This window comes from Hylobates moloch, unplaced genomic scaffold, assembly GCF_009828535.3.
Source record: "Hylobates moloch isolate HMO894 unplaced genomic scaffold, HMol_V3 SCAFFOLD_6, whole genome shotgun sequence".
Taxonomy (NCBI): domain Eukaryota; kingdom Metazoa; phylum Chordata; class Mammalia; order Primates; family Hylobatidae; genus Hylobates; species Hylobates moloch.
Genome location: NW_026652281.1, coordinates 93483203 through 93510586, shown reverse-complemented (window position 1 = coordinate 93510586; position 27384 = coordinate 93483203). Strand labels below are relative to the sequence as shown.

The window sequence follows — 27384 nt, the reverse complement described above, 5'->3', positions numbered from 1 at the left end:
TCATGAGCAGGAGAGTGGCATGATTTGGCAGCTGTGTTGGAGAAAGATTGAGGCAGGGAGAACAGTGAGGAGACTGTTATGGTGGGCCAGGTGACAGTAAGTTACTCTGTCCTTGCTCCGGTCCCCTGGCATTATGTCACTGTGTCTCTGCCCACCATGGTACCTCATGACCCGCATCCTTTCTCCCTGACCTGTCCCTCTGGCCATGGCCCGAGACAGGATAGCACTGTGAGTGTTAGGAACACAGGCTTTGGCATTAGAAACGCCAATGCCACTTTGCTTCTGTTAGTGAAATGACCGGGGCAACTGGTGTACCTACTCAGAGCTTCTGCCTCCACATCTGTAAAATGGGGGATAATAAAAGGCTCCTGCAGAGGGGTCATCAGGGCCAGCGGTGATGATGGAAGTGGTAGGACCAGGCCTGGAGTAAGTGCCCCATCGATGGCCACTGATGTTCTCGTCCCCCAATGGCCTCTTTTGGTTCCAGTCAGGAAATAGTTAAACAGGATTTCAGAGCTGGAAGCCTGTTCAGTGTCAGCTGCTTTTAGTCCATCCTTACTCAGTTCACATAGACTCTTTCCATCCTTGACAGGAGGCCACACAGTCTCTACTTGCTTACCTCCAGTGATGGGGAGCTCACAACCTCTCAAAGGCTGTCCATTTCATCCATATGCCCCGCTGACTTGTGAAATTATTTCTTACACCAAAGCTAAGCCTGCTTCCCCTGTGGCTTCTGTCCCTTTCTGACTTGTCCTAATTCTGCCTTCTGAGCCACCCTGCAGTCCCAGCAAGGTGAAGAACTTAGCTGCTGCCTGGTTTCATTAGAGCAGCTTGTTTGCCCTCTGCCTTCTGTGGAGCTATACTTCTGTGTGGAGTGCATAGCTACAGGTGGCTCCCTTGCTGAACTTGTACACCTAACACCCAGGCTGGAAAACGCCTGTATTTGCCACTGCTCTGGATCTGAGACACCCTTTGAAGGCCAGTGATCAACTATGCTCACATACCTGCATGTGCACATGTGTACTAACTATACACACGTTCTCAGAATGCAGTACACATGGGCACACACACATGCATATCTGCACTATACCCATATACACCAGCACACCGACACAGACATACATGCTGGGTTATGCACACACTTACATGTACAGGCATGCACACACGTATACCCACACACATCCTTCATATATGCACAAGCACAGGCAGCACATTCATACATGTTCATACATGTGTGTGTGCGCACAGGCACACATGTACACACTTGCACACATCCACACGACAGCCTTGCACGCATGCACATGCATCCAGAGTTACCGGCAGATGCCGCAGGCGTGAACGTCTTCATACAAATGTTTACCCAGAGTTTTGAACTCGGGGAACTTTTGGGCTCCAGGCCCAGGGAGGGACAAGGGAGTGACAGAGTGGGTGATCACAGGGCCAGGGCCAGAGGGTGTGAGGCCCAGGGCAAGCAAAATTGGGCTGTCAATGGCTGGGGAAGGATGCTCTTGGCCAGCTTTGCAGAGACCCAGGATACTGATGATGTGAGGGCCTGGTAACAGGCAGATGGTCGCCTAGAGACCCGGTCTCTACAGGCAACAGCTCAGCTTTCCCTAGCAACCAAGGCCTTTTGGTTCCACCTGGCCTCCCTGGGGATGCTTCTGCCGTTCCCTGCACATCTCCTCAATCTGATTAGAAGCAGGAAGGATTGCTGGCTCCTCTGCCCCTGGCTTGGGAGCTGGGCTCCCACTTGCATGCACCGACCCAGGCTTGGGATGAATGCCACAGCCCCCAGCTGAACCCCTGCACCATGGGCATCCTGACTGGCCCCGACTGAGAGATCCAAGTAGGTGGCTGCCTCTCCCTAAGGCTCCCCTCCTTCCTGCTTTTGGGACTGGGATTTCAGGTGGAGAGTCTGCTGAAGGTGACAGTGAGGACCTTAACATTGGGGCACGGCCTGTGGGATGGCACAAGGCGGGAGGAGTGGACGGGTAAGCTTTTGAGAGCTGGCTGCCACTGCTGCTCCCTGGATCTTAAACTTGGAAAGGTGGGGGGGCCTCCAGGAAGCCCACCTCAGCCAATCTGTCTGTTCCTCTGCTTGGAAATCCCTGGGACTTGGGAACTTTCTGGAAGTTGATGGCTTGCTGCTTCTGGGCTGCACAAGAGGGGGCCTTGGCAGGCACTGGGCACCCTGTCAAGCAGGGGCCATGTGGCTTTGGTACATGGCCCCTGGACAGCCCCTGGTGATGCTGACAGCGCCACCACTGGGCTGTTTAGGTGTTTTGATAGCTGGGGATGTTTGTGCAAAAGGTTCCTCAATCCACTTGGGTGAGTTCATAACCCTGCAGATCGCCGCCTCCTCTGGGATTAATAATAATAATGACAAGAACAATAATAATGGCTTCCATTTGACTTACGATTTTTTTCCATGCCACTCACGGCTAAGGCAGCCTGAATGGCAGATTCTATTACTCTCTCATCCCATTTCACAGATGAGAGAACTGAGGTTCAGAGACAGGGCCCTGCCAGTAAGTGTAGAGCTGGGATTCTTGGCATTACAGACAACGAAAGCTGCTCCCAATGTTTAGTGATGAAGAATCCAGAAGAATCACCAGAACAACATCTGGCAGTCTTTTTTTTTGACTTTCTATGAGATTCTCATTGGCCCTTCTGATCTTACTCAAATAGGTCAGGCTGCACAGGCCAGGCAAATCCTGCCCATTTGACAGATGAGCAGACAGAGGCAGCCCAAGGGCTTCGAGGTGACTTGCCCAAGGCCATACAGTGGCTTCTGGTCTGATACTGGAATAAGCAGGACCCCAGGAAGCCTCTGGCTGGGCCTGTGGGCAGTTGATTTTCTGAGCCTTTGTGCCGTAGGCAGAGAGCCGAGACAGACCCTGTGTCTATTTCAGGAAAGTCATCCTATCATCCCCCTTGCAGCCGGAGACCTGTCTTTAACCCATTTGTGCAAGGCTGACTTCTCCTTAGTGTAGAAGGCACAGTCTCCAAAATACTCAGAGGCGGGCAGTGAAACAGAGCATTAAGCACGTGGCCTTGGGGTCAGGGATGCAGTATCTTATCCAGGCCCATCTTGCACTGGCGGTATGACCGTGGATTGGCCATCGAAACTCTCTGAGCCTCTGTTTTCTCAGCTTGCATGTGAGCAGTAACAGTTCCTGTCTGTCAGGGTTATGTGAGATTTGAGTTTTTTTTTTCCTAGGCTCTTTTAAAAAGTTAATTATTTTTTCTTTCTTTGTTTCTTTTTTTTTTAAAGACAGAGTCTTGCTCTGTTGCCCAGGTAGTGGAGTGGCACGATCCTGGCTCACTGCAATCTCTGCCTCCTGGGTTCAAGCAATTCTCCTGCCTCAGCCTCCCGAGTACCTGGGATTACAGGCATGCACCACTGCGCCTGGCTAATTTTTGTATTTTTAGTAGAGGCGGGTTTTGCCAAATTGGCCAGGCTGGTCTCAAACTTCTGACCTCAAGTGATCCGCCCGCCTCGGCCTCCCAAAGTGCTGGGATTACAGGCATGAGCCACTGTGCCCAGCTTAATTATTTTTTCAATTGACAAAAATTGTATATATTTTTGTGTATAATTGTTGTTTTGAAATATGTATACATTGTTAAATCGAGCTAATTAACATACACATTTCCTCATATGTTCATCATTTTTTGTGGTGAGAACAGTTTAGATCTACTCTTAGCAATTTTTACAAATACAATACATTGCTATTAACTAGAGTCACAGGCTGTATAATAGATCCCTCACATTTATGCTTCCTATCTAGCTGAACCTTTGTACCCTTTAACCAACATCTATCTCCCCACCTCTCACCCCTCCCCAGCCCCTGGTAACTACCCTTCTATTCTCTCCTTCTGTGAGTTCAACTTTTTTACACTCCACATATAAGTGAGATCATATGGTATGTGTCTTTCTGTGTTTAGCTTATTTCACTGAACATAATGTCCTCAAGGTTCACAAATGACAAAATTTCCTTCATCTTAAAGGCTGAATTCTATTGTGTATATATAGGACATTTCCTTGATCCACTCATCTGTTGATAGACACTTGGGAGGCTGAGGCAGGTGGATCACATGAGGTCAGGAGTTCGAGACCAGCCTGGCCAACATGGTGAAACCCTGACTCTACTAAAAATACAAAAATTAGCCGGGTGTGGTAGCATGGGCCTATACTCTCAGCTACTCGGGAGGCTGAGGCAGGAGACTCACTTGAACCCGGGAGGCTGAGGTTGCAGTGAGCTGAGATCGCATCTTTGCACTCCAGCCTGGGCAACACAGCGAGACTCTCTCTTGAAAAAAAAAATTAATGCTGCAATGATGGGAGTGCAGACACCTTATCAACATACTGTTTTCATTTCCCTTGGATCTGTACCCAACAGCTGAATCATATGGTAGTTCCATTTTTAACTTTTTGAGGAACTTCCGTATTCTTTTCCATAATGGCTGTGTTAATTTACAATCCCACCAACAGTGTATAAGTGTTCCCTTTCCACTGCATCCTCACCAACACTTGCTATCTTGTCTTTTTTTGGGCGGGGGCGGGGGACAGAGTCTCACTATGTCACCCCAGCTGGAGTGCAATGGCGCAATCTCAGTTCACTGCAACCCCCGCCTCCTGGGTTCAAGCGATTCTTCTGCCTCAGCCTCCCAAGTAGCTGGGATTACAGGAGCGTGCTGCCACACCCGCCTAATTTTTGTATTTCTAGTAGAGACAGGGTTTCACTATGTTGGCCAGGCTGGTCTCGAACTCCTGACCTCATGATCCACCCACCTCGGCCTCCCAAAGTACTTGGATTACAGGTGTGAGCCACTGCACCCAGCCTATCTTGTTTTTTTGATAATTGCCATTCTAACAGGTGAGAAGTTAATATTTCATTGCGGTTTTGATTTGCATTTCTCTGATGATTAGTGATGTCAAGCATCTTTTCATATACCTGTTGGCCATTTGTATGTCATCTTTTGAGACACTGAGAAATGTCTATTCAGATTCTTTGCCCATTTTTTTAATCAGTTTTTTTCCTTACAATTGAGTTGAGTTTCTTATATATTTTGGATATTAACCGCTTATTTGACTTATGGTTTGCAAATATTTTCTTCCGTTCTGTAGGTTGTTTCTTCACTCTGTTGATTGTTTCCTTGGCTGTGCAGAAGCTTTTTAGTTTGATGTAATCCCATTTTGTATATTTTTGCTTTCATTGCCTGTGCTCTTGAGTTCATATTTTTAAAAATCATTGCTTAGACCAATATCATAGGGTTTTCCCCTATATTTTATATGTTGGTTTTATAGTTTCAGATCTTACGTTTAAGTAGTGTTCAATCAATGTGGGTAGGGTTTTTTGTTTTTTTTTTTTTGAGACAGGGTCTTGCTCTGCTGCCCAGGCTGGAGTACAGTGGTGCAATCACAGCTCACTGCAGCCTCCACCTCCCAGGCTCAAGCAATCCTCCTACCTCAGCCTTCCAAGTAGCTTGGACCACAGGCACATGCCACCACACCCAGCTAGTTTTTGTATCTTATAGAGATGGGATTTTGCCACGTTGTTCAGGCTGGTCTCGAACTCCTGAGCTCAAGCAATTCTCCCATCTCAGCCTCCCAAAATGCTGAGATTACAGGACTGAGCCACCACATCCAGCCATCTTCTTGAGTTTCTTTCATCGATGTTTTATAGTTTTCAGCATAGTGTTCTGTCACTTTCTTGATTAAATTTGTTCCTAAGCATTTTATTTTATTTTATAGCTATTGTAAATCGGGTTGTTTCATTTCTTTTTCAGATAGTTCATTGTTAGTATATTGAAATGCTACTGAATTTTCTATGTTGATTTTATATCCTGCAACTTTACTGAATTGGTTTATCAGTTCTAACAGTTTTTTGGTGGAATCTTTAGGGTTTTTTTTAATATATAAGATCAAGTTATCTGCAAAGAGGAACAATTTAATTTCTTCCCTTCCAATTTGGATGCCTTTCATTTTTTCCTCTTGCCTAATTGCTCTAGCCAGAACCTCTTATACTACATTGAATAGAAGAGGTGAGAGTGGGCCAGGCGTGGTGGGTCACACCTATAATCCTAGCACTTTGGGAGACCAAGGTGGGAGGATCACTTGAGCACAGGAGTTTGAGACCAGCCTGGGCAATGTAGCAAGACCCTGTCTCTACTAAAAATATAAAACAAAACAAAACAAAACAAAAACAAAAATAGCCAGGAGCATGCCTGTAGTCCCAGCTACTTGGGAGACTGAAGCAGGAGGATGGCTTGAGCCTGGGAGGTTGAGGTTGTAGTGAGCCATGATCATGCCAGGAGGTTGAGGCTATAGTGAGCCATGATCATGCCATTGCACTCCAGCCTTGGTGACAGAGTAAGACCCTGTCTCAAAAAAAAAAAAAAAAAAAAGAAAAGAAAAAGAAAAATAAAGAACTAGTGAGAGTGGGCATGCTTGTCTTGTTCTCGATCTTAAAGGAAAAGCTTTCAGCTTTTCACCATTAGGTATGATGTCAGCTGTGGGCTTGTCATATATGGCCTTTATTGTATTGCGGTCCATTTCTTCTATATGTAATTTGTTGAAAGATTTGATCATGGAATGATGTTGAATGTTGTCAATTACTTTTTCTGCATCTATTGAGATGATCATATGATTTTGTTGCTGTGGTGTATCGCGTTTATAGATTTCTCAGGGTAATTTGGAGGAGGATCTGGGGAGACGTTTCATGCAGAGTGCCTGGCGCGCAGCCCAGGAGCCGCTATGGCAATGTGATTACCGACTGATTTCTGCTGCCAAGCGGCTGGCTCCAGACCGACTAGGCAACAATCCCGTCTCCACCTTCCTGCCCCACCGTCCTTGTTCAGGAAGGCTGAGACTTGGCCTTCTGGGTAGAGAATGATGCATTCAGGTTTCTTGGGTAGCAGACACCCAGAGCATCCTCTGTGAGTCCCTGGATGACAGGAGTCTGAGGGGTGGGGAGGGGGTGTTAGGAAGCAGGAACTAATCCTAACTACAAAAATCACATTAGTCCCTGGTCCTGAGTCATCATTTTAACTCAGAGGTCACACACGGACATCTAATTTAGCCTGGAGACAGGTTCTTTTGGCTACTACATATTAATAAAGATATATTAATTTGAATTATCAGCATCTAAATATCAGACAACTTCACCTTAGAAACAGAGCCTGAAATATATTGCAGGCTCTGTTTGAAAATGGAATGATCTGGCCACCTGGGCCCCCTTTTCCAGCGGAGTGGGGTTGCTGCCTTCAAACGGACATGGGTTCTCCAATTTGCCACAGCCCTCCCTGCCCACTGCAGCCTCACCCCTGGCCCTATCACTTATGTATGCCTGCTGCCTGGGCCCGGCACCCATGAAAACTTCAGCAGTTGCAGTGGCTCTGATCTCATGGCATGGGAAGAACCAGGGCCTGGGTTTGAGGTTTGTGTGGCTTGGGACAATTTGCTGTGTGATTTCGCCAGGTCACTTCACCTCTCTGGGCCTCACTTTTGTCATGCAGTACCCATCACCAAGATTGCCTGGAGACTGGGAGACCCCAGATAACAGCTCCTCCAACCATCCTCCATGCATTTCTTGCACATGCTTTTCCCATTTCCTGGACAACCTCTTCCTCCCCGCCATTCTTTGTGGTAAAATCATCATCCTGGAGGCTCAGCTTACAGGCCACCACCTCCAGGAAGCCCTCCTTCCTAGCAGAGTTGTGGCATGTCTTTCACAGTGCCTTGCTGAGTGCACGTCTCAGATGGGGCGATTGTTAGCAGGACACTGCCCTGGAGGCTCCTGTGGGTCAGACTGGTTCTTGGGCATCTCTATACCCTCTGCTCCTGGCACAGAGCGTGGCCCTCAGCAGTGCTGGGGAAACCTTTAACACCCCTAACGCAGTTCTTTTCTCCTGCCTCTCCACCCCGCCCCGGGTCACAGGGTGCTGCTGGATAGCTGTGTGGTGTCGCAGGTGGGCGTGGGCCAGAGCGAAGAAGACAGGATCTGGCCCCAGAGCGCTTCAGACCAGGTATGAGAAGCACCAGGCACTGGCACCTCTGAGGCCTGGCTTGGCATTGGTGGAAGGATGGGGATGGGGACCTTGTCCACTTTGCTTACAGGTGGAGTTTTGGCTGGTAAGATGCCCGCAGGACAGAGGGGGCAGGGTGGCGGGTCCTGTGAGGCCCCCTCTTGGCAGGGGTCAGATAGTGGCCTAGGCCATGGGTGGGGAGTTGGGTGAACCCGGCTCGAGTCCTCCTGTGGGTGCCTGTCTTGGGGCAAGTTGCCTCCCCACTCTGGGTTCCAGTGGCCACCTGTGTACGAAGGGGCTACAGACGCCTCCCTTGAGCCTGTAGGAGGACCCAAATGGGCTTGCACGCTGTGAAGAGCGGTGCTGTCGATGCTTTGTTCCTCCATGTGCCAGGCTGCAAGGAGAGTGTCCCTCATCACAGGTTACACGCCCAGCTGTTAGGACCCGTAGGTCCTGGGTGCACTGCCCTCTACAGGTTTAGGCTACTCCCAGGATGCCCAGAAGGTGGGCTGGCAGGACCTGACTGGCTGGGCAGGTCAAGAAGCAGAGCTGGGCCCATGTGGACTTCTGAAGGCAGATCTAACAGGAGCTGCTGAGACTAGGGCTGGGGGCTGATGGTCACAGTTTCTGTTTCCACTTTATTCTCTGCAGAAGCTGTGGGAGGAGGCCAAGGAGGAGGTCGAGAAGGAGGCTGAAGAAGAGGCTGAAAAGGAGCCCCAGGACTGGGCCGAGACCAGCGAGGAGCCTGAGGCCGAGGCCGAGGCTCCCAGTTCAGGAGGTAGGTGTGGTGGTGGTGGTGGTGGTGGTGATGGGTTGCGCAAGAATGTCTGAGGTCCTTTTAGGCTGGAGGCAGCCTTCGTGCAGGGGCAACCCTCCTTCTCTCCCTCCATCTCCTTCCCCCCATTGCCCCCTCAGCCACCCTGTCTTCAGGAAAATCCCATCCTTGGTGTCTTGGGGCCACATTATCAGAGCCTACTGATACATCTCAAAGGCTCTAAGGAATTTCACTGAGGCCCAGGACTCCCAGTGGGGCCGGGGAAATCCCGATCCCAGCCAACTCCTTCCTGCCAGCCTCTCCCTGCCAGCCCCTCCTGCAGACCCCTCCGACCCAGCCCCTCCCAGCCAGTCCCTCCTGCCAGCCTCTCCTGCCACTTCCGCTCAATGAGGATGCAGCTCTTGGGCTACCGCCCAGTGAGGGTTTGGCTCAGACATCACATAGCTGAGAGAAAACTGGAACCAGAACTTGCTAACAGAGTGTCCTGGACCCTGTGTCTCTTTATGAGCTTTTCCTGATCCCAGCTGTACCCAGCACATATATTTTGCTGTGATTTACCACCCTGCCCTCAATCCTGAGAACTCAAGCAATGGTGGAGAAAGAGTCCCGAGGAGTCCAGCAACAGCTGGACCCTGGAGCCGGGACAGACAGGCCGCAACCCCCAGCCGGCAGGTGTTGTGTGCCTTACACTCCACATTCCCCACGCCATGGGTCTTCAGCCGCTCTGTGAGGCAGACAGGCCATTTTACAGATGAGAAAACTAAGGCTCTGTGTGTGCGGATTTGGCCAAGAGGTCAAGGCACAGACCTGCATTTCACTCTGGCTCCTCTCTCTCTTCCTTGCTGTGTGACCCAGAGCCGGTTCTGTGACTTCTCTGAACGATGACTTCCAAATCAAGGAAAAAGGGGCAATAAATAGTACCTAGCTCACAGGTTGCTGGGCAGAGTAGGGGAGACAATGTGTCAAAGGTACCCCAAACTGTGGCTGGCACTGAGGGAGGAGTCAATATTGGGATGAGAATGTGTCCCGGCCAGTGAGAGGTTGAAATGGGACTGGGCCCAGGTGTCTTAACCCTGGGTGTCCTGAGCTTGCTCCCTACTTGGTCTTTGAAAAGCATTCTCTGTTAACTTCAACACATATCTATAGGAATTCCTACTGAGTCCAGGCCTGGGGCTGGGTCCCCACATGGATGAAAAAGACCAGGAGCAAACAGGTGCAGGCTTGGTTCAGTGGGGCGGGTTCTGCCCCTTCCCCAGGTGATTTGGAAGCAGGTGGTCTGGGACCCACACTCTGGGAAATGCTGAGGCATAGCCATTTGCACTTAAAAGTATGGACCTAGATCCAGCAGCTTTGGTGTAACCCGGGAGCTGGTTAGAAATGAGAAACTTGGGCCGCGATCCAGACCTGCTGAATCAGCCTCATGGTAACAAGATCTCCTGGTGATTTGTCTGCACATTTGTGTTTGAGGGGCAATAGCCTTGAGCCCTGCTCCTCAAACCTGACAGCCCATTGGAATCACCTGGGGAGATTTAAAAATTCCTGCTGCCAGGCCTCATCCCAGCCGTTAAGTCAGAATCTCTGGGAATGGGCCTGGGTAACAGAAATTGTCAAACCTTCCCAGGTGATTCCAATGCACAGCCCAGTTGGGGAACCAGGGCCGTAGGAAGAGTTACTGCTTCTGGTTGGAAGTGAAATTAATTGACCTCCAGGGCTGCTTTGGACTGGAAAATTCTACGAGGCTAAGAATGTTCGAATCCTGGGTTTCTTGGGTCTAAGAATCTGAGACACTGTGAGTTCTGGGTTCTTTGATTCTAATATTTTTGGGAAATGCTGCCGGTGGTTGGTAAGTGGAGGGAGCTTGAGAAGTTGGGGGCTTCCTGGGCTGTGCCTCGGTGCTCCTGGGTGGGCCAGCTACATGACCTGATGACACATTAGACGTTGAACTCCAGGGACAAGAGTGATGCTTCTGGCTTTGGGTAGCACTGCTGAAAATGCAGGTAGGCACCAGGCTGGTCGTGTTAGGCTGGTGGGAGGACCCCCACCTATTGTCTCCCCCAACTCTGTGCTCCTAATTGCAGTCCCCAGGGTCACGCCTCTGCCTGAGACCCTCTGGTCCCAGCATCATGGCTACACCATGCCAGAACATGGAGCTGAATCGCCTAGTCCAGGACCAGCTACCTGGCCAGGTGGCCTCTGCCTCTGCCCTCCAAAACCTGGTAGAGCATCTCCCTAATGTGCCCAGCTACCACGTCCCAATCACCCGCATCCCTGTCCTCACCTCCCGGAGAACCACCTTGTCCAATTCCAGCTTTGCCAAGGAGAGCAGGAGCTCCATCCGCCGACTAGGTAGCACGATCTTGCCCACCCAGCATGCTCATATCTGTGGCGTGTGCTTCTGCATGGCTGGGGTTGTCTTCCTGCCTGGGTGCTGTGGTCATGGTGTGGACCACTAGTTGCTTATGGAAAACCATCTCCTCTTCCTCTGCCAATCAATACCTTCATCCTGCTTTGTGGTAGTGATTTGAGGGGTTTTAGCCCCCTTTTCATGCCTAAAATTCCACCACAATTAGCAATTCATTTATTTTTCTCTCTTTCTCTCTTTTCTTTTTTTTTTTTTTCTGTTTTTTGTTTGTTTGTTTGTTTTTTGTTTTTTGAGACAGAGTCTCTCTCTGTCACCCAGGCTGGAATGCAGTGACATGATCTCAGTTCACTGCAACCTCTGCCTCCCAGCAATTCTTGTGCCTCAGCCTCCCGAGTAGCTGGGATTACAGGCATATGCCATCACACCTGGCTACTTTTTGTATTTTAGTAGAGATGGGGTTTTGCCATGTTGGCCAGGCTGGTCCCAAACTCCTGATATCAAATGATCTGCCCACTTCGGCCTCCCAAAGTGCTGGGATTACAGGCATAAGCCACTGTGCCTGGCCAGCAATTCATTTCTTTGGGTTAAACATATATTCCTTTCTTTAGGCACATCATTTTTATATAGGTAACCATTCACACCTTAGTTTAAACAAGTCACTTGCTCAGATCTCTAGGCCAAGAGGCTTGGACAGGGAGTCTGGGATCGGAGTGGAGGGGAGTGAAAGGAGGGAAATGGAATAGAAGAGTAATGTGGGCGCCGATTGCAGATAGAACCCACTGACCTTGACAGTTTGCTGCTCAGCAAATTCCATTTCAGGAAAGAAGCTCCAGGTGCAGATAGGCATCCTGAGAGGCTAGGGTGGAGGGAGGGCTGTCTGGATCCATTGATTGTGACAAGGTCCCCGTAGTGGCCTTTGGGCTGCTACTGCTTACTGCCTGACGACAAAGAGCTCAGGAACATACTGGCATCCTGGACTAACCCCTGTCACTTTCTGACTTAACCCAAGCCAGACATGCCTGCTTTCCCTTTTGATTGGCTTGTTTGTTTATTTGTGGTTGACACGGTTCAGAGCTCCCTCTGAGATCAGTCCAGCCAGGCAGGACAGAGCATTTCACGGGAAGACATCCACTGTTGTCCTTCTCCCCTGTTCCTGGCTTGAGGTGGGCACAGAGATGAGATGAGGTGGCATGCAGGTCATCCAACAGTAAGGGGTCCCACCCCGGCCTCCACCTTCTGGTAGGCAAGGCTTGAATCTACTACTCCAAAGCAGCCCACCCCTATCATTGAGGATGCTGAATTGCTTAAAAAAAAAAAAAAGAAGAAGAAAAAGGAAACAAAACAAAAAGACCGCAAAGCATCCCCCAGCTCCCACCGCCACAGGACACTCCCTGATAACTGCTAAATCTGCACCAATTCTTTTTTTTTTGTGGGGGGGGGGGGGGGGACAGATTCTTGCTCTGTTACTCGGGCTGGAGTGCGGTGGCACCATCTCGGCTCACTGCAACCTCCGCCTCCCGAGTAGCTGGGACCACAGACGTGCACCACCTTTCTGGGCTAATTTTTGTATTTTTAGTAGAGACAGGGTTTCGCCATGTTGGTCAGGCTGGTCTTGAACTCCTGACCTCAGGTGATTTGCCCACCTCAGCCTTCCCAAAGTGCTGAGATCACAGGCATGAGCCACTGTGCCCGGCCCCAACTCTAATTTTATTTGCTTACTAATTTTCTTTCAGTGGATTCTCTTTTTTATTTAATTAAGTATATTTAAATAGGAAAACTTTTTATTACTATTCAAATGGAAAACCAGCATTGCTTGCCATAACAGAGGCATAAATAAAAATAACCTCAAATACACTGAAAACACAATGGTGTTGCTGTTTTCTAATGAGGCGGATGGGCTTGCTGGAGGCTCGAAGCTGGGCCTGCTCTCTTAGCCACAAGTGGGATTAGGCTGTGTTAGAGAGGCTCTACGGCCACAGTGGCACCGACCTGAGACTTCCTCTCTGGGTATTCACTAAAACAGGGGGTAACTTTTTTTTTTTTTTTGAGATGGAGTCTTGCTCTGTTGCCCAGGCTGGAGTGCAGTGGCGCGATCTTGGCTCACTGCAACCTCCGCTTCTTTATTTTTTGAGACGGAATCTAGCTTTGCCACCCAGGCTGGAGTGCAGTGGCGCGATCTCAGCTCACTGCAAGCTCCGCCTCCCAGGTTCACACCATTCTCCTGCCTCAGCCTCCTGAGTAGCTGGGATTATAGGCACATGCCACCAGGCCTGGGGAATTTTTGTATTTTTAGTAGAGATGGAGTTTCTCCATGTTGGCCAGGCTGGCCTCAAACTCCTGACTTCAGGTCATCCTCCTGCCTCAGCCTCCCAAAGTGCTGGAATTACAGGCGTGAGCTGCCATGCCCGACCGGGATAACATTCTTATTCTAGGTTATCTTTTGCCTTGTCTGTACCATCTGAGATCATCTCGTGTCCTCCCCAGTCTCTGGGAGCCCCACACTTGGGAAAATGTTCCCGGGGACACATTGACACAGGGGGCTGATCTAGCTGTGCTAGAGTACATGATGATTGTAGATGCTACAGACAAGGTAATGAGAAGCTGTAATAACATTACTTCCGTTTTATTTTATTTTTTATTATTTTGTGAGACAGGGTCTCGCTCTGTCGCCGAGGCTGGAGTGTAGTAGGTGCGATCTTGACTCGTTGCAGGCTTGACCTCCCAGGTTCAAGCTATCCTCCAACCTCAGCCTCCCAAGTAGCTGGAACACCGTGACCAGCCGATGTTTGTATTTTTTTGTAGAGGTGGGGTTTTGCTATGTGCTCAGGCTGCTCTTGAACTTAAGGGATCCTTCCACCTCAGCCTTCCAAAATGCTGGGATTACAGGCATGAGCAACTGTGCCTGGCCCCCTTTACATTTTTAACAACTTCTCCATTCCTGCTCATCCTCTTCTCCAGAGGATTTAGGGTTCACTCCATCAAATTATAGAGTAAGTGTAAGCAATTTAACAGAGTGCCGGCTTTTCTCATAAAGGCCATTTGAAAAAAAGCACATATCGGCTGGGTGTGGTGACTCATGCCTGTAATCCCAGGACTTTGGGAGGCCGAGGCCGGCAGATCACCCGAGATCAGGAGTTCAAGACCAGCCTGGCCAACATGGTGAAACCCCGTCTCCACTAAAAATACAAAAATTAGCTAGGCGCGGTGGCAGGGGCCTGTAATCCCAGCTACTCAGGAGTCTGAGGCAGGAGAATGCCTTGAACCTGGGAGGCAGAGGTTGCAGTGAGCCGAGATCACACCACTGTACTCCAGCCTGGGTGACAGAGCGAGACTCCATCTCAAAAAGAAAAGAAAGAAAAAGCACATATATAATTATTTCAAAATCTCCCCGCTTCCCGCTTTTGGGGGGTGTATCCCTGCCTGCCTTGCTGGTGCCCACACCTGTGCCCAGCTGCTATTGGGTAGACCCCCCTAGGTGTGGGGGAGAAGGAGGAATACTATCCCAGCCTCTCAGTATCCTCTGAGCTTGGACTTGGGGCAGACCTGTCCCTGCAGTCCCTGAGGTGGGTGATGGAGCCCAAGGTAGGGCCACGTCCAGGCTCCCTGGAGAGGACCTGATTCTCAGAATGTGGGACACAGTACAGGGCCTCTCAGAGGTCCAGAGTAAGGCTAGCTGATGAATTTGGGGGCCCCTGGCATGTACAAGAACAAGGACATACCCAAGCAGTTACCCAAACAGGGAGTAGCACACACTACGAAGTCTGTTACCCTGGATTGGAGGGACCCTGCAAATGTCTCCATTTGATGCTCTTCAAGAATGTGAGGCCAGCCGGGCCCAGTGGCTCATGCCTGTAATCCCAGCACTTTGGGAGGCCAAGGTAGGCAGATCACCTGAGCTCAGGAGTTCGAGACCAGCCTGGGCAACATGGTGAGACCTCATCTCTACAAAAACACAAAAATTAGCCGAGCATGGTGGTGTGTGTCTGTGGTCCCAGCTACTCGGGAGGCTGCTGGGAGGATCACTTGAGCCTGGGAGGCAGAGGTTGCAGTGAGCTGCAATCATGCCACTGCACTCCAGCCTGGGTGACAGAGTGAGACCTGCCCCCTCCATCTCAAAAACAAACCAAGAAATAAAATAATTTTTAAAAAGAATGTGAGGACTTGGCTGGGTGCAGTGGCTCACACCTGTAATCCCAGCAACTTTGGGAGGCCGAGGCGGGTGGATCACGAGGTCAGGAGATCGAGACCATCCTGGCTAACACGGTGAAACCCAGTCTCTACTAAAAATACAAAAAAATTAGCCAGGTGTGGTGGCAGGCGACTGTAGTCCCAGCTACTCGGGAGGCTGAGGCAGGAGAATGGCGTGAACCTGGGAGGCAGAGCTTGCAGTGAGCTGAGACTGTGCCACTGCACTCCAGCCTGGGTGACAGAGCAAGACTCCGTCTCAAAAAAACGAAACAAAACAAAAAAAAACTAGCCGGGCGTGGTGGCGGGAGCCTGTAGTCCCAGCTACTCAGGAGGCTGAGGCAGGAGAATGGCATGAACCCAGGAGGAGGAGCTTGCAGTGAACTGAGATTGCGCCACTGCACTCCAGCCTGGGAGACAGATCGAGACTCCGACTCAAAAAAAAAAAAAAAAGAAATTTAAGAATGTGAGTACTTGTGCCTTCTGGCTCCTCCCCACAGGCCTGGAAGGCATGGTCACCCTAACTTGGGGTGGGGAAACTGAAGCTCAGAGGGGGGAAGCAGACGACTCAGGCTGTGCTAGGCCAGGTGCCAGGACTCTGGCTCCCCTATGTCCTCTCTGGGGGCTGCCACTGCCTCAGCTCTTGGAGCTTGCTCAAGTGCAGGGAAACCAAACTGGGCTTTGAGAGCTAGGAGAGCTGGGCTCCAGGCTGTGTAGGGGAGCTCCTGTGGCTTCTGTGGCTTTGTGGCTTCTTTCGTGGCTCCTGGGCTGGTAGCTGTGACCCTCAGAGGACCCCAGGCATCACGTTCTTGTACCCCCTGCATGGAGCTTTTCTGTGCGCCCCATTGGGAAGTGAAGCTATCAGAGTCCCCTCCAAACATGCTTTCTGTGGTTTTCTTCAAGAACACAGCCAGACTCCTGGCACCCAGCTTTTGTCTCTCTCTGACTTTCTCCTCTCCTTCCTCTCCCCCAGTGCCTGCCACGAAACAGCACCCAGAAGTGCAGGTGGAAGATACCGATGCTGATAGCTGCCGCCTCATGGCAGAGGAGAATCCACCCTCACCCGTGTTGCCGCCACCATCTCCTGCCAAATCAGACACCCTCATAGTCCCAAGCTCAGCCTCGGAGACACACAGGTTACCTTTTATGCTTCTCTTGGGCTTTTCTTGGCACTGTGCCACCTGTTTATTTGGCAGATGAAGAGACTGAGGCCAGAGGGAGAAGCAGCTGGACTAAAATCACACAGCGAGTTGGTGTCAGAAGTGGGACTATGATGCCCCTTCCTGGTTTTCCTAACTCCTGGCTTAGGGCTCTTATAAAAGCTCTCATGGGAGGCCCTGTCCCAAATGCCCTCAGCTATAAGTTAGAAGGAGTAATATAATAAATAATATAGTAATAGCGGGGCACGGTGGCTACTGCCTGTAATGCCAGCACTTTGCGAGGCTGAGGTGGGTGGATCGTTTGAGGCCAGGAGTTTAAGACCAGCCTGGCCAACATAGCAAAACCCTGTCTTTCCTAAAAATACAAAAAAATTAGCTAGGCATAGTGGTGCACTCCTGTAATCCCAGCTACTTGGGAGGCTGAGGCATGAGAATTGCTTGAGCCTGGGATGTTGCAGTGAACTGAGATCATGCCATTGCACTGCAGCCTGGGCAACAGAGCAAGACTCTGTCTCAAAAAAAAAAAAAAAAAAACTTTTTAAATTTAAAATAAATAAATAATATAGTAATATATAATAAATGTTACGGAATTAATTTCTACCTCCTCATTTTATTTCATTTTTGATAGGATGCTATTTATTAAAACTTGCATATGATTATAACTCAACAAGTCTTTTTTAAAAAAAACTCTTAAATTTTAAGGGTACAGTACAGTATTGTTACCTATATGCACAATATTTTACAGCACATCTCTAGAATTTTTCATCTTGCATGACTGAAACTCTATACTCATTGAACAGCAACTCCCCATTCTTCCCTTCACCCCCACCCCAGCCCCTGGCAGCCACCATTCTACTTTTTCGTTCTACTTTCTGTTTCTATGAGCTTGACTACTTTAGATATCTCACATATGTGGAATCATGCAGTATTTATCTTTTTGGGACTAGCTTATTTCTCTTGGCACAATGTCCTTAAGATTCATCCACATTGTAGCATGTGACAGGATTTTCTTCCTTTTTTAAGGCTCAGTAATATCCCATTGTATGTATATGCCACATTTTCTTTTCTTTCTTCTTTTATTTTCTTTTCTTTTTTCCTTCCTTCCTTCCCCCTCCCCCTTCCTCTTCTTCTCCCCTCCCCTCTCTTCTCCTCCCCTTCCCTCCCCTCTCCTGCTTTCTTCCTTTCAGACAAGATCTCTCTGTCACCCAGGTTGGAGTGCAGCAGTGTGATATTGGTCCACTGCAGCCTCAACCTCCTGGGCTCAAGCATTTCCCCTTCTCAGCTTCTTGAGTAGCTGGGACTACAGGCATGTGCCACCACCCAGCTAATTTTTTATTTTTTGTAGAGATGGGGTCTTAGTATGTTGCCAAAGGCTGGTCTCAAACTCCTGAGCTCTAGCAATCCACCTGCCTTAGCCTCCCAAAGTGCCGGAATTACAGGTGTGAGCTGCCAACCCAGCCCACATTTTCTTTATTTATCTGTTGATGGACATTTATATTGTTTCCATCTCTTGGCCATTGTGAATAGTGTTACAATGAACATGGGAGTGCAAATATCTCTTTGAGATCCTGATTTTGATTATTTTGGATAAACACCCAGAAGAGGGACTGCTGGATCATATGGCAGTCCTATTTATAATATTTTGAGGAACCACCATGCTGTTTTCCACAGTGACTATACCATTTTTCCTATTTCTCTACATACTCATCAATGCTTGTTATTTTGGTTTTTTTTGGATCATGGATATCTTAACAGGTGTGAGATGGTATCTCATTGTGGTTTTGATCTGCATTTCCCTGATTTTATGGTTTGGCTCTGTGTCCCCACCCAAATCTCTCAAATTGTAATCCCCATGTGTCGAGGGAGGGACCTGGTGGGAGGTGAATGGATCATGGGGCTGGTTTTCCCCATGCTGTTCTCATGACAGTGAGTTCTTACAAGATCCAATGGTTTAAAACTGTGGCACTTCTGGCATTTAAAAGTGTGTGGCCCCTCCCCATTTGCTCTTTCTTTCTTTCCTGCTCTGTCATGGGAAGATGTACCTGTTTCCCCTCTGCCTTCTGCCATGATTGTTTGTTCCCTGAGGCCTCCCAGTTATATTTCCTGTTAAGTCTGTGGTACTGTGAGTCAATTAAACCTCTTTTCTTTATAAATTAAAATGAAAAAGTCTCTCTCTCTCTCTCTCTCTCTGTCTCTCACTGCCGTGTAAGATGTGTCTTGCTTCCCCTTTGCCTTCCTCCATGATTGTTAAGTTTCCTGAGGCTTCCCCAGCCACGCGGAACCGTGAGTCACTTAAACCTCTTTCCTTTGTAAATTATCCAGTCTCAGGTAGTCCTTTATAGCAGTGTGAAAATGGACTAATACACCCAACGATTAGTGATGTTGAGTAGCTTTTCATATTCCTGCCAGCCATTTGTATGTCTTCTTTGGAGAAATGTCTATTCGAGTTCTTTGCCTATTTTTTAGTTAGGTAACGTGTTTGTTTGTTTTCATACTGAGGTGTAGGAGTTTCTTTTATTTATCAAATATATAATTTTCAAAGATTTTCTCCCATTCTGCAGGCTTTCTTTTCACTCTGTTGTTTCCTTCTATGCAGAAGCTTTTTAGATGGAGATAATCCCACTTGTCTATGTTTTGCTTTTGTTACCTGTGCTTTCAGTGTCATCCACCCATTGTATTATTAGACAATATGATGTGGGCTGGGCACAGTGGCTCATGCCTGTAATCCCAGCACTTTGGGAGGTGGAGGCAGATGGATCACCTGAGGTCAGGGGTTTGAGACCAGCCTGGCCAGCATGGCAAAACGCTGTCTCTACTAAAAAATACAAAAATTATCTGGGCATGGTGGCACATGCCTGTATACCCAGCTACTAAGGAGGCTGAGGCAGGAGAATCATTTGAACCTGGGAGGCAGCGGTTGCAGTGAGCCAAGATCATGCCATTACACTCCAGCCTGGGTGACAGTGAGACTCCGTCTCGGGAAAAAAAAAAAAGATAATAGATAATATAATGGAAACACCACAGAACACTGGAAAAATAATCATCTATAATCCCACCACCCAAGATGGTGTTTTTACTGCTCTGCATTCTCCTCTATGCCTTGGTTAGGCCCATGGTCTTGAATGGTTTTAATTGGAGAAGGGATCCAGTTTATGGTGCTGTCTCATTCCATGAACCCTTTTCCATATTGCTGGGCTGTCTCCTTAATGCTCACTTATGATGGCTGTTGGGTATTCCTCCAGCTCCGTGTGCTGGAATGAACTTAACAAATCCCCTCTTGTTGGGCCCTACCCATAATGGCACCATGATCACGTGTTTGGTCTTCTGCTCTCTGCCCTTGGGCTCCTTTCTCAAGAGTGACGCTCCTAGTCAAGGTGGTGCACATTTTTACACCTCTTCAGATAAATTTGTTGCTGAGTGGTTAGAGCTGCTTTTGGACAACTCAAGCCAGGTGCCTGGGAGAAGGCTCTGTGTACAGCTGGAGGCAAACTGCCAAGGGCAGGACAGTGCTTTTTAAGCTAAGGGAGGCTGTCTGTGCCTCTTCTGCACTGGCTGGATGGACAGATGGTTCTTTCTTCTTAGTTACTTTTTGCTCTCATCCATGAGCTCCTGAGTAATTGCTCAGCTGAGGTGAGAAGGCTGTCAGAGTGGAGATGGCAAGGTGTAGCCAACTGAGGGCTGTGAGGTCTTAATATAGAGAAAAGAGACACAGTTTCACTGAGCCTTGGAGTACAGCTCACAACTTCATCAATTCTTATGTTTAGTTCACTGAAGTATGTACAAAGCCCATTAAGGGATCCAGAAATGGCTTCACTTGTAGACATCTGCTCCATTTACCCCTGTTCCCTTTATATGGGCAGGGAAACAACGCAGGCTGGGCTGGGTGGGGGGTGGCATATTTAGGGGAGGGAGGGGACCAAGATCACGTGGGGCTGGAATCTAAGCCTCTGGCCTTCTGTTTGTGAGCTGGGCCTGTGAGGCTCCTCTTGTCCCTGTCATTCATGTATTCGCAAGCGTGTACTGAACATCTGTATGTGCTGGGCTCTGCCCTGGGTGCTGGGGATACATGAGGGAGAAGCCTGGCAGGGGCCTGCCCTCGTGGGGCTGACATTCTAGAGGGGCCAAGATAGACAATGAACAAGTAACCAAATAAACAAGCAAGTGCCAGGTTGACTGTGACTATGAGAAACGGGGTGGGAAACCTCTGCCTGAGCCCAGCCCTGAGAGGGGAGAGTTCTGAGGCCTGCCTCTCTGTAGACGCTGAGGGCGGCGGGGCTGACTGTGAGCAGGGACAGAATGAACACTGGGAGCCAAAAAGCCACAGAGGAGCTTGGGCAAGGCCCTCCTTCCAGCTTAAGTCCCTGGCTTGGAGTGAATCCCAGAGCACCACTTGTAAGACGTGGGTCTTAAGGCAGGTCATTTAACTTCCCTAGGCCTCCATTTTCCCCGTGTAAGACGAGGAAAGAAACACCACCTGGTTACTAGGATTGTGAGAATTTAACGAGCTGCTGCACCCTAAGGTACTGAGCACAGGGCCAGACACAGGCAGTGCCGGGGGACCAGGAGCTGCCAGCTTAGGCCCTCATTCTGGCTTCTCTGGGGCAGCTTGCACTTTCGTGGTTTTTGTTTTGTTTTGTTTTGAGATGGAGTTTCGCTCTTGTTGCCTGTTGCCCAGGCAGGAATGCAATGGTCTCAGCTCACTGCAACCTCTGCCTCCCCGATTTAGGCGATTCTCCTACCTCAGCCTCCCGAGTAGCTGGGATTATAGGTGCCTGCCACCACACCCGGCTAATTTTTGTATTTTTAGTAGAGATGAGGTTTCACCATGTTGGGCAGGCTGGTCTTTAACTCCTGACCTCAAGTGATCTGCCCGCCTCAGCCTCCCAAAGTGTTGGGATTACAGGCATGAGCCACAGCGTCCGGCAGCAGTGTGCACTTTCTAGGCTCAGGAGAGTGCCCTGTGCTGGGCACAGGAGGACGGACTTTGGGTCCCAGCAATGGGATTTTTGTCCCCAGTCTTATTGTGTGGGGCTGTTCTTGTTAATTACAGTGTGAAAAAAGTGAACCCATGAATTTTGCCATCCTAGGTGAGTTGGCAGAAGGCAACAGGATCATTTCAAAGCCTTCTGGAATCAAGGTGGATGTCACACATCCCTCCCTCTGTATTCCCCTAGAAACCCTAGTGGTGCAATCCTGAGTCAAGGTGATGAGGCTGGGGAAGAGTGCTGGTCTAGAACCCTGGCAGACTCAGGTTTGGGTCCCAGTGGAGTGTTGCATCTGCACGGTGATGGCCTCAGTGACCCCTGCCCCAGCATCCTCCTGCCCAGCTCTCTGATTGGCCCTCAGGGGCTGGAGTAAGAACCTCTGCTGAGGTGAGCTTCTTGGGAAGATGTGCATATGTCAGCAGGTTTGGGCACCTTAGGGCTTGGCCCTAGGGTGTGTTCTCAGAGGCTCCTCCTCTGACACTCCAGCTGGGGAAAGGGTGGAATTTGGGGACTGGCTGGAGTTTTCAGCTTCTGCTGGGAATTGCAGATTAATCACTAAAGATCCGTGTCAGGCTTGGTCCCAAGGTGAAGCTCCCTGCCTGTGGATTCCATTTCTGATCAAACCTCACGGAAGTGAAGGCCCTGGTAAAAAGTAATCATGGCTGAGGGCGGTGGCTCATGCCTGTAATCCCAGAACTTTGGGAGGCCAAGGCAGGCGGATCACCTGAGGTCAGGAGTTCAAGACCAGCCTGGCCAATATGGTGAAACCCTGTCTCTACTAAAAATACAAAAATTAGCTGAGCATGGTGGCATGTGCCTGTAATCTTAGCTACTCAAGAGGCTGAGGCAGGAGAATTGCTTGAACCAGGAGGCGGAGGTTGCAGTGAGCCGAGCTTGCGCCACTGCATTCCAGCCAGGGCAACAGAGTGAGACTCCATCTCAAAAAAAAAAAAATAATAATAATAATCATGAACTTCCCTTGGGAAACCAAGGTCCCAGGAGCTATTTTCTGGAAGTCAGCTGCACCATTTTGCTTTCACAGTGTCACAGCTAAAGACTGAAGCAAGGCTGCTCTGTGTTCACCAAGGCTGAGGAGAGACCTATTGAGTTTAGCAATTGCAGCCTGGCCTTCACAGCAGGGGCCCAGCCTCTAACCATTTTCTAGTCCTACCACTCCCAACTTGCATTTTATTTTCATGTCCCCACAGCCAAGCTTCTCTTGCTGATTCAGCTGTGTTTATTACCATGTTATGCCCATTTTTGGTACACTCAGGTTCAATTCCTGTATTAGTCTATTCTTGCATTGTTGTAAAGAAATACCTGAGACTGGGTAATTTATAAATAAAAGAGAGAGGCCAGGTGCAGTGGCTCATGCCTGTTATTCCAGCACTTTGGAAGGCTGAGGCGGGTGGATCACCTGAGGTTGAGAGATCGAGACCAGCCTGGCCAACGTGGTGAAACCCTGTCTCTACTAAAAATACAAAAAAAAAAAAAAAAAAAAAAATTAGCCAGTGTGGTGGTGCACACCTGTAATCCCAGCTACTTGGGAGGCTGAGGCACGAGAATTGCTTGAACCTGGGAGACGGAGGTTGCAGTGAGCCGAGATCGTGCCACTGCACTCCAGCCTGGGTGACAGAGCAAGACTCCATCTCAAATGGATAAATAAATAAAATAATAAAAAATAAAGAAAACAGGTTTAATTGGCTCATTGTTTCGCAGACTGTACAGGCAGCACGGCAGTATCTACTTCTGGGGAGGCCTCAGGGAGCTTGTACTCATGGTGGAAGGCAAAAGAAACAGGCTCTCCCATGGCAGGAGCAGGACTGAGAGAGAGTGGGGAGGTGCCACACACTTTCAAACAATCAGATTTCATGAGAACTCCACCTCCATGATCTAATCACCTCCACCAAGCCCCACCACCAACACTGGGGATTACAATTCAACATGAGATTTGGTGGGGTCACAGAGCCAAACCATGTCAAATCCTAAACTCTCACCTTCATGCTATTGACTGATCTGATGCTCATCCTGATGAACTAACACATATGCTTTCATGTGTGACATGCATACCCATGTCCCCAGACTCTTGGTTTCATGTGCTAACACTCAGCCTTCTATGTTTTAAATGCTAATGGAAGTCATTAAGAATGACCATTCTTCTCCACCAGGACTTCATTCGTGGATGTATGAAATGCTCTTCCTATTGGTAGATATTGGCTTGGGCGGAGTCCTCCAGATACAATCTTTATGTTTCTACATCAGCTGGTTCTACTCTATCTTAAACAGGATTCTTTCTCTAACACTGGAGCTTGCTTTCTTGGTGGTGTTAAGGAATTTCTCTCTCTTGATCTTTTTTCCTCTTTCCCAGGCTTGTGAGTTCATCAGTAAACCAATTCATTCTCACTGCTGGGACAGAGGGTGGGAAAATCCAGAGAGTTAGCCCCTAAGATGCCAACATAAAATAGTGTCAAAGGCACCTTTTCCACCAAGTCAGACGCCCAGGCTCCAACCTGCTGATATCAGGCCAGAGGCAGGTTGGGCAAGAACCTTCTTGTCTCTGAAATTCAGGTGGATTTCAGATCTAGACACCATAAGCCAAGACACTAATGGCTCCAGAATGCAGTATTCAGTGGCAGACTTGGACTTCCTGACTGATGGAGGACCCCAGGATCATTTAGTCCTCATTCTTCAGATAGGGAGCCTGGGGCTCAGGAGGGGATGGGACTTACCTAAGGTCACACCGTAAGCTGAAGCCTGGATTCCATGGCTTCTCTGATAGCTGAAAAGGTGGTGTGATAGAGAGTAGAGGGGAATGAGGTGGGTGACTTTAGACAGGGAGCAGGAGAGGGGAAGGAAGTTGAAGCTGAGAACTAAGTGATAAGTATCTCACTTACTTGGGTAGATTTAATCCCATTTTACAGAGGAGGAAATTGAGGTAACTCAGAGTGTTTTAGTAATTTGCTGAGGCCACACACTGGTAAGAGGCAGCACTGGGGTGCAATACCAAGTCAATGCTGTTACCTTTAGGCCAAGCCATTTAACAGATGGGAAGACTGAGGTCTAGAGAGTGGCTATGCCCCTCTCTTCTGCCTTTTCCCTCCCTCCAGGCAAATGAGGACTCAGAAGTTCATGCTCCGCCCCCATCCTCTATCTAGGAATTGGCTGTAGGTGATCTTTAGGGATCAAAGTCATGACACTTCTCCCTGAGGCCTCTGCCTTTGCTGAAGGCCCCTTCCACATCTGTGTCTTTGCAGGAAGAAGCTGTCCTCTGAGGATGATGAGGCTGAAGAGCTCAAGGCGTTGTCACCAGCTGAGTCCCCAGTGGTTGCCTGGTCCGACCCCACCACCCCGAAGGACACTGAGTGAGACCCCTCTGGGGTCTCAGAAAGTTGAAAGACTGGGGGGAGGGTGGGGGATGTGGGGGGGCTAGTGTGGATGCTTTTAGAACCTTCTACCACAAGGCAGACTTTGCTAGTGGCTTCTGAGCAGTAAGTCAGGATTGGTCTCCTGCCCAGGCTGCTTCTGGCTGGCCCAGGAGTCCTGTAAGATCCAGTGGGCTCAACCGCTGGGCCCAGCTGTGTCCACGGCCAGCAGCGCTCAGAGAGGGAGGGATCTCTAGGCAGAGGTCCCCTTGTGAAGGAGAGGCTGAGGGGAGCTGCCTGCAGGGCTCCTGCCGCTGCACTTCTGAAAGGTCAGTGGGGACAGGGAGGACCACCAGGATCTCCAGTGGGTTCTGCCCTGGGGAGTTTGTGAAAAAAGAAAAAAAAAATATTCCCTGGCCCTACCTGGCTGCACTGGATCAGAGCTGCAGACAGTAGGCCTGGGGAGTTCACATTTTCCAAACTCCCCAGGGGATGTGGTGCAGCTGGCCTGCAGAACAATGTTTAGAAACCACTGTGATGACGGCCGGGCGTGGTGGCTCATGCCTGTAATCCCAGCACTTTGGAAGGCTGAGGTGGGCGGATCACCTGATGTCAGGAGTTCAAGACTAGCCTGACCAATATGGTGAAACCCCATCTCTAATAAAAATACAAAAATTAGCCGGGCGTGGTGGCACGTGCCTGTAATCCCAGCTACCTGGGAGGCTGAGACAGACGAATCACTTGAACCTGGGAGGTGGAGGTTGCAGTGAGCTGAGATCGCACCTCTGCACTCCAGCCTGGGTGATAAGAGCGATACTTCATCTCAAAAAAAAAAAAAAGAGAAAGAAACCACTGTGATGGCATTGGGACCTGGGTCTCTGAGATCGAACTGTCCCCAGGGCTGGGCCAGTGGGAGGTTTCTTCCTGAAGGATCTGAGAAGCTCTGGTGGATGGCAAATACCCCGGCCCTGGGCTCTGCCTGGAATCCCCAATCACAGTCCTTGGCCATGACTCCTGGATGAGACACAGGAGACAGTAGGCATTCCTTCTTCCTTCCAGTCTTTTTTTCTATCTACAATTTTATGCAGTTTATGCTTAACAGAGCTGTGGAAAGTTAGAAAAGATAAGCAAGAAGAAGCCCCGACCCCACCCTCAGTCCAGTTGCCCACTGCAGCACGCAGTGGACTCACATTTTATGGGGTAGGGTAGGGGTAGGGTTAGGGTTTAATATCAGAAACGAAGGCAGAAATGAGGTATAATGAGAAAACCTATTCTTGAAAACTCTTAAGGAAGTCAACTTGGAGACCCATGTATTAGCTAGGCAGGCTAGGCTGCTGGACCTCAAATGGACCTCAAATGGACCTCAAGGGCTGAGTGGCTTAAGGAACTGTATCATATACCATTGTCATCTCACTAGTTGCATGCATCAGGTCAGCAGAAGGTTCTGCTCCATGCAATCATTTAGGGACCCAGATGACAGTGCTCTGCCACTTTCTCCATGTGCCTTCCCATGTCCCACTGGTCACCACTAGAAAGGGAGAACCCCAGGCCTGTCTTCAGCAAGGAGGCCCCTAGTTGCATGTATTGTGTCTGAGAGCTCACAATCCAATAGCGAGAGCCTGGCACGTGGTCCCTGGCTGGGTGGCTATATCGCAGTGAATGTGCACCACAGGAGAGAATGAGTGTAGGGGAGCAGCACATGTCCCCGCCACACCTGTATGACGGCTCTCATTAGGAGCCCCACATTTGGCCGGGCACAGTGGCTCATGCCTGTAATCCCAGCACTTTGGGAGGCCAAGGCAGGTGGATCATCTGAGGTCGGGAGTTTGAGACCAGCCTGGCCAACCTGGTGAAACCCCGTGTCTACTAAAACTACAAAAATTAGCCAGGTGTGGTGGCGTGCGCCTGTAATCCCAGCTACTCAGGAGGTTGAGGCAGGAGAATTGCTTGAACCCAGGAGGTGAATGTTGACTGAGCCGAGATCATACCGCTGCACTCCAGCTGAGTGACAAGAGTGAAACTTCATCTCAAAAAAAAAAAAAAAAAAAGAGCCCCACACTTGTTTTCTCCAGTCCAGCTTCCTCAGTTGAGCTCAAAAAGAGTAGCTGACTGCAGTTTCTGTGTCTTAATGTATGAAAAAAAAGATAAAAAAGATATTCAGCTCAGCAAGATGATCTCAGTGAGGCCACTCAGAGGAAAGAAAGCACATTCACAGGCCTGCTTCATTGCGCCCAGGGCACACGCCCCACGCTAAGTTGAATGCTAGGCAGACTCATTCATTCTCTGTCTCTCTCTGTTTTTCTCTCTGTCTTGCTGACAGTGCAGAAACTTTAATTCCTGTAAGTTAAAGGGATATAGAATGTATCTGCACTGCTTTTTCCACCAGTTATATCCTAAGCCTAAAAAAGTAGGCCTGCTCCCTCTCCGTTCTGCCCCTGGACATATATCTCACGTGAACCCTGCACTGGGATGAACAGCCCAGTTTTGCTGAACTCTAAACTGAGTTCCAAGAGTTTCCTCCTAAATT

General features: G+C 49.3%; 1 protein-coding gene across 1 annotated transcript in view; it reads left to right on the top strand.

The window, feature by feature from the left end:
• The window catches only part of CNGB1 (cyclic nucleotide gated channel subunit beta 1), an 86799-nt gene that overhangs the window by 23023 nt on the left and 36392 nt on the right, over nucleotides 1-27384 (top strand). Inside the window, exons 15-18 of the mRNA XM_058440294.1 lie at nucleotides 7941-8028; nucleotides 8680-8806; nucleotides 16324-16486; nucleotides 24750-24857. Of these exons, the coding sequence (XP_058296277.1) occupies nucleotides 7941-8028; nucleotides 8680-8806; nucleotides 16324-16486; nucleotides 24750-24857 (486 nt within the window). The remainder of the gene's footprint in view (nucleotides 1-7940; nucleotides 8029-8679; nucleotides 8807-16323; nucleotides 16487-24749; nucleotides 24858-27384) is intronic.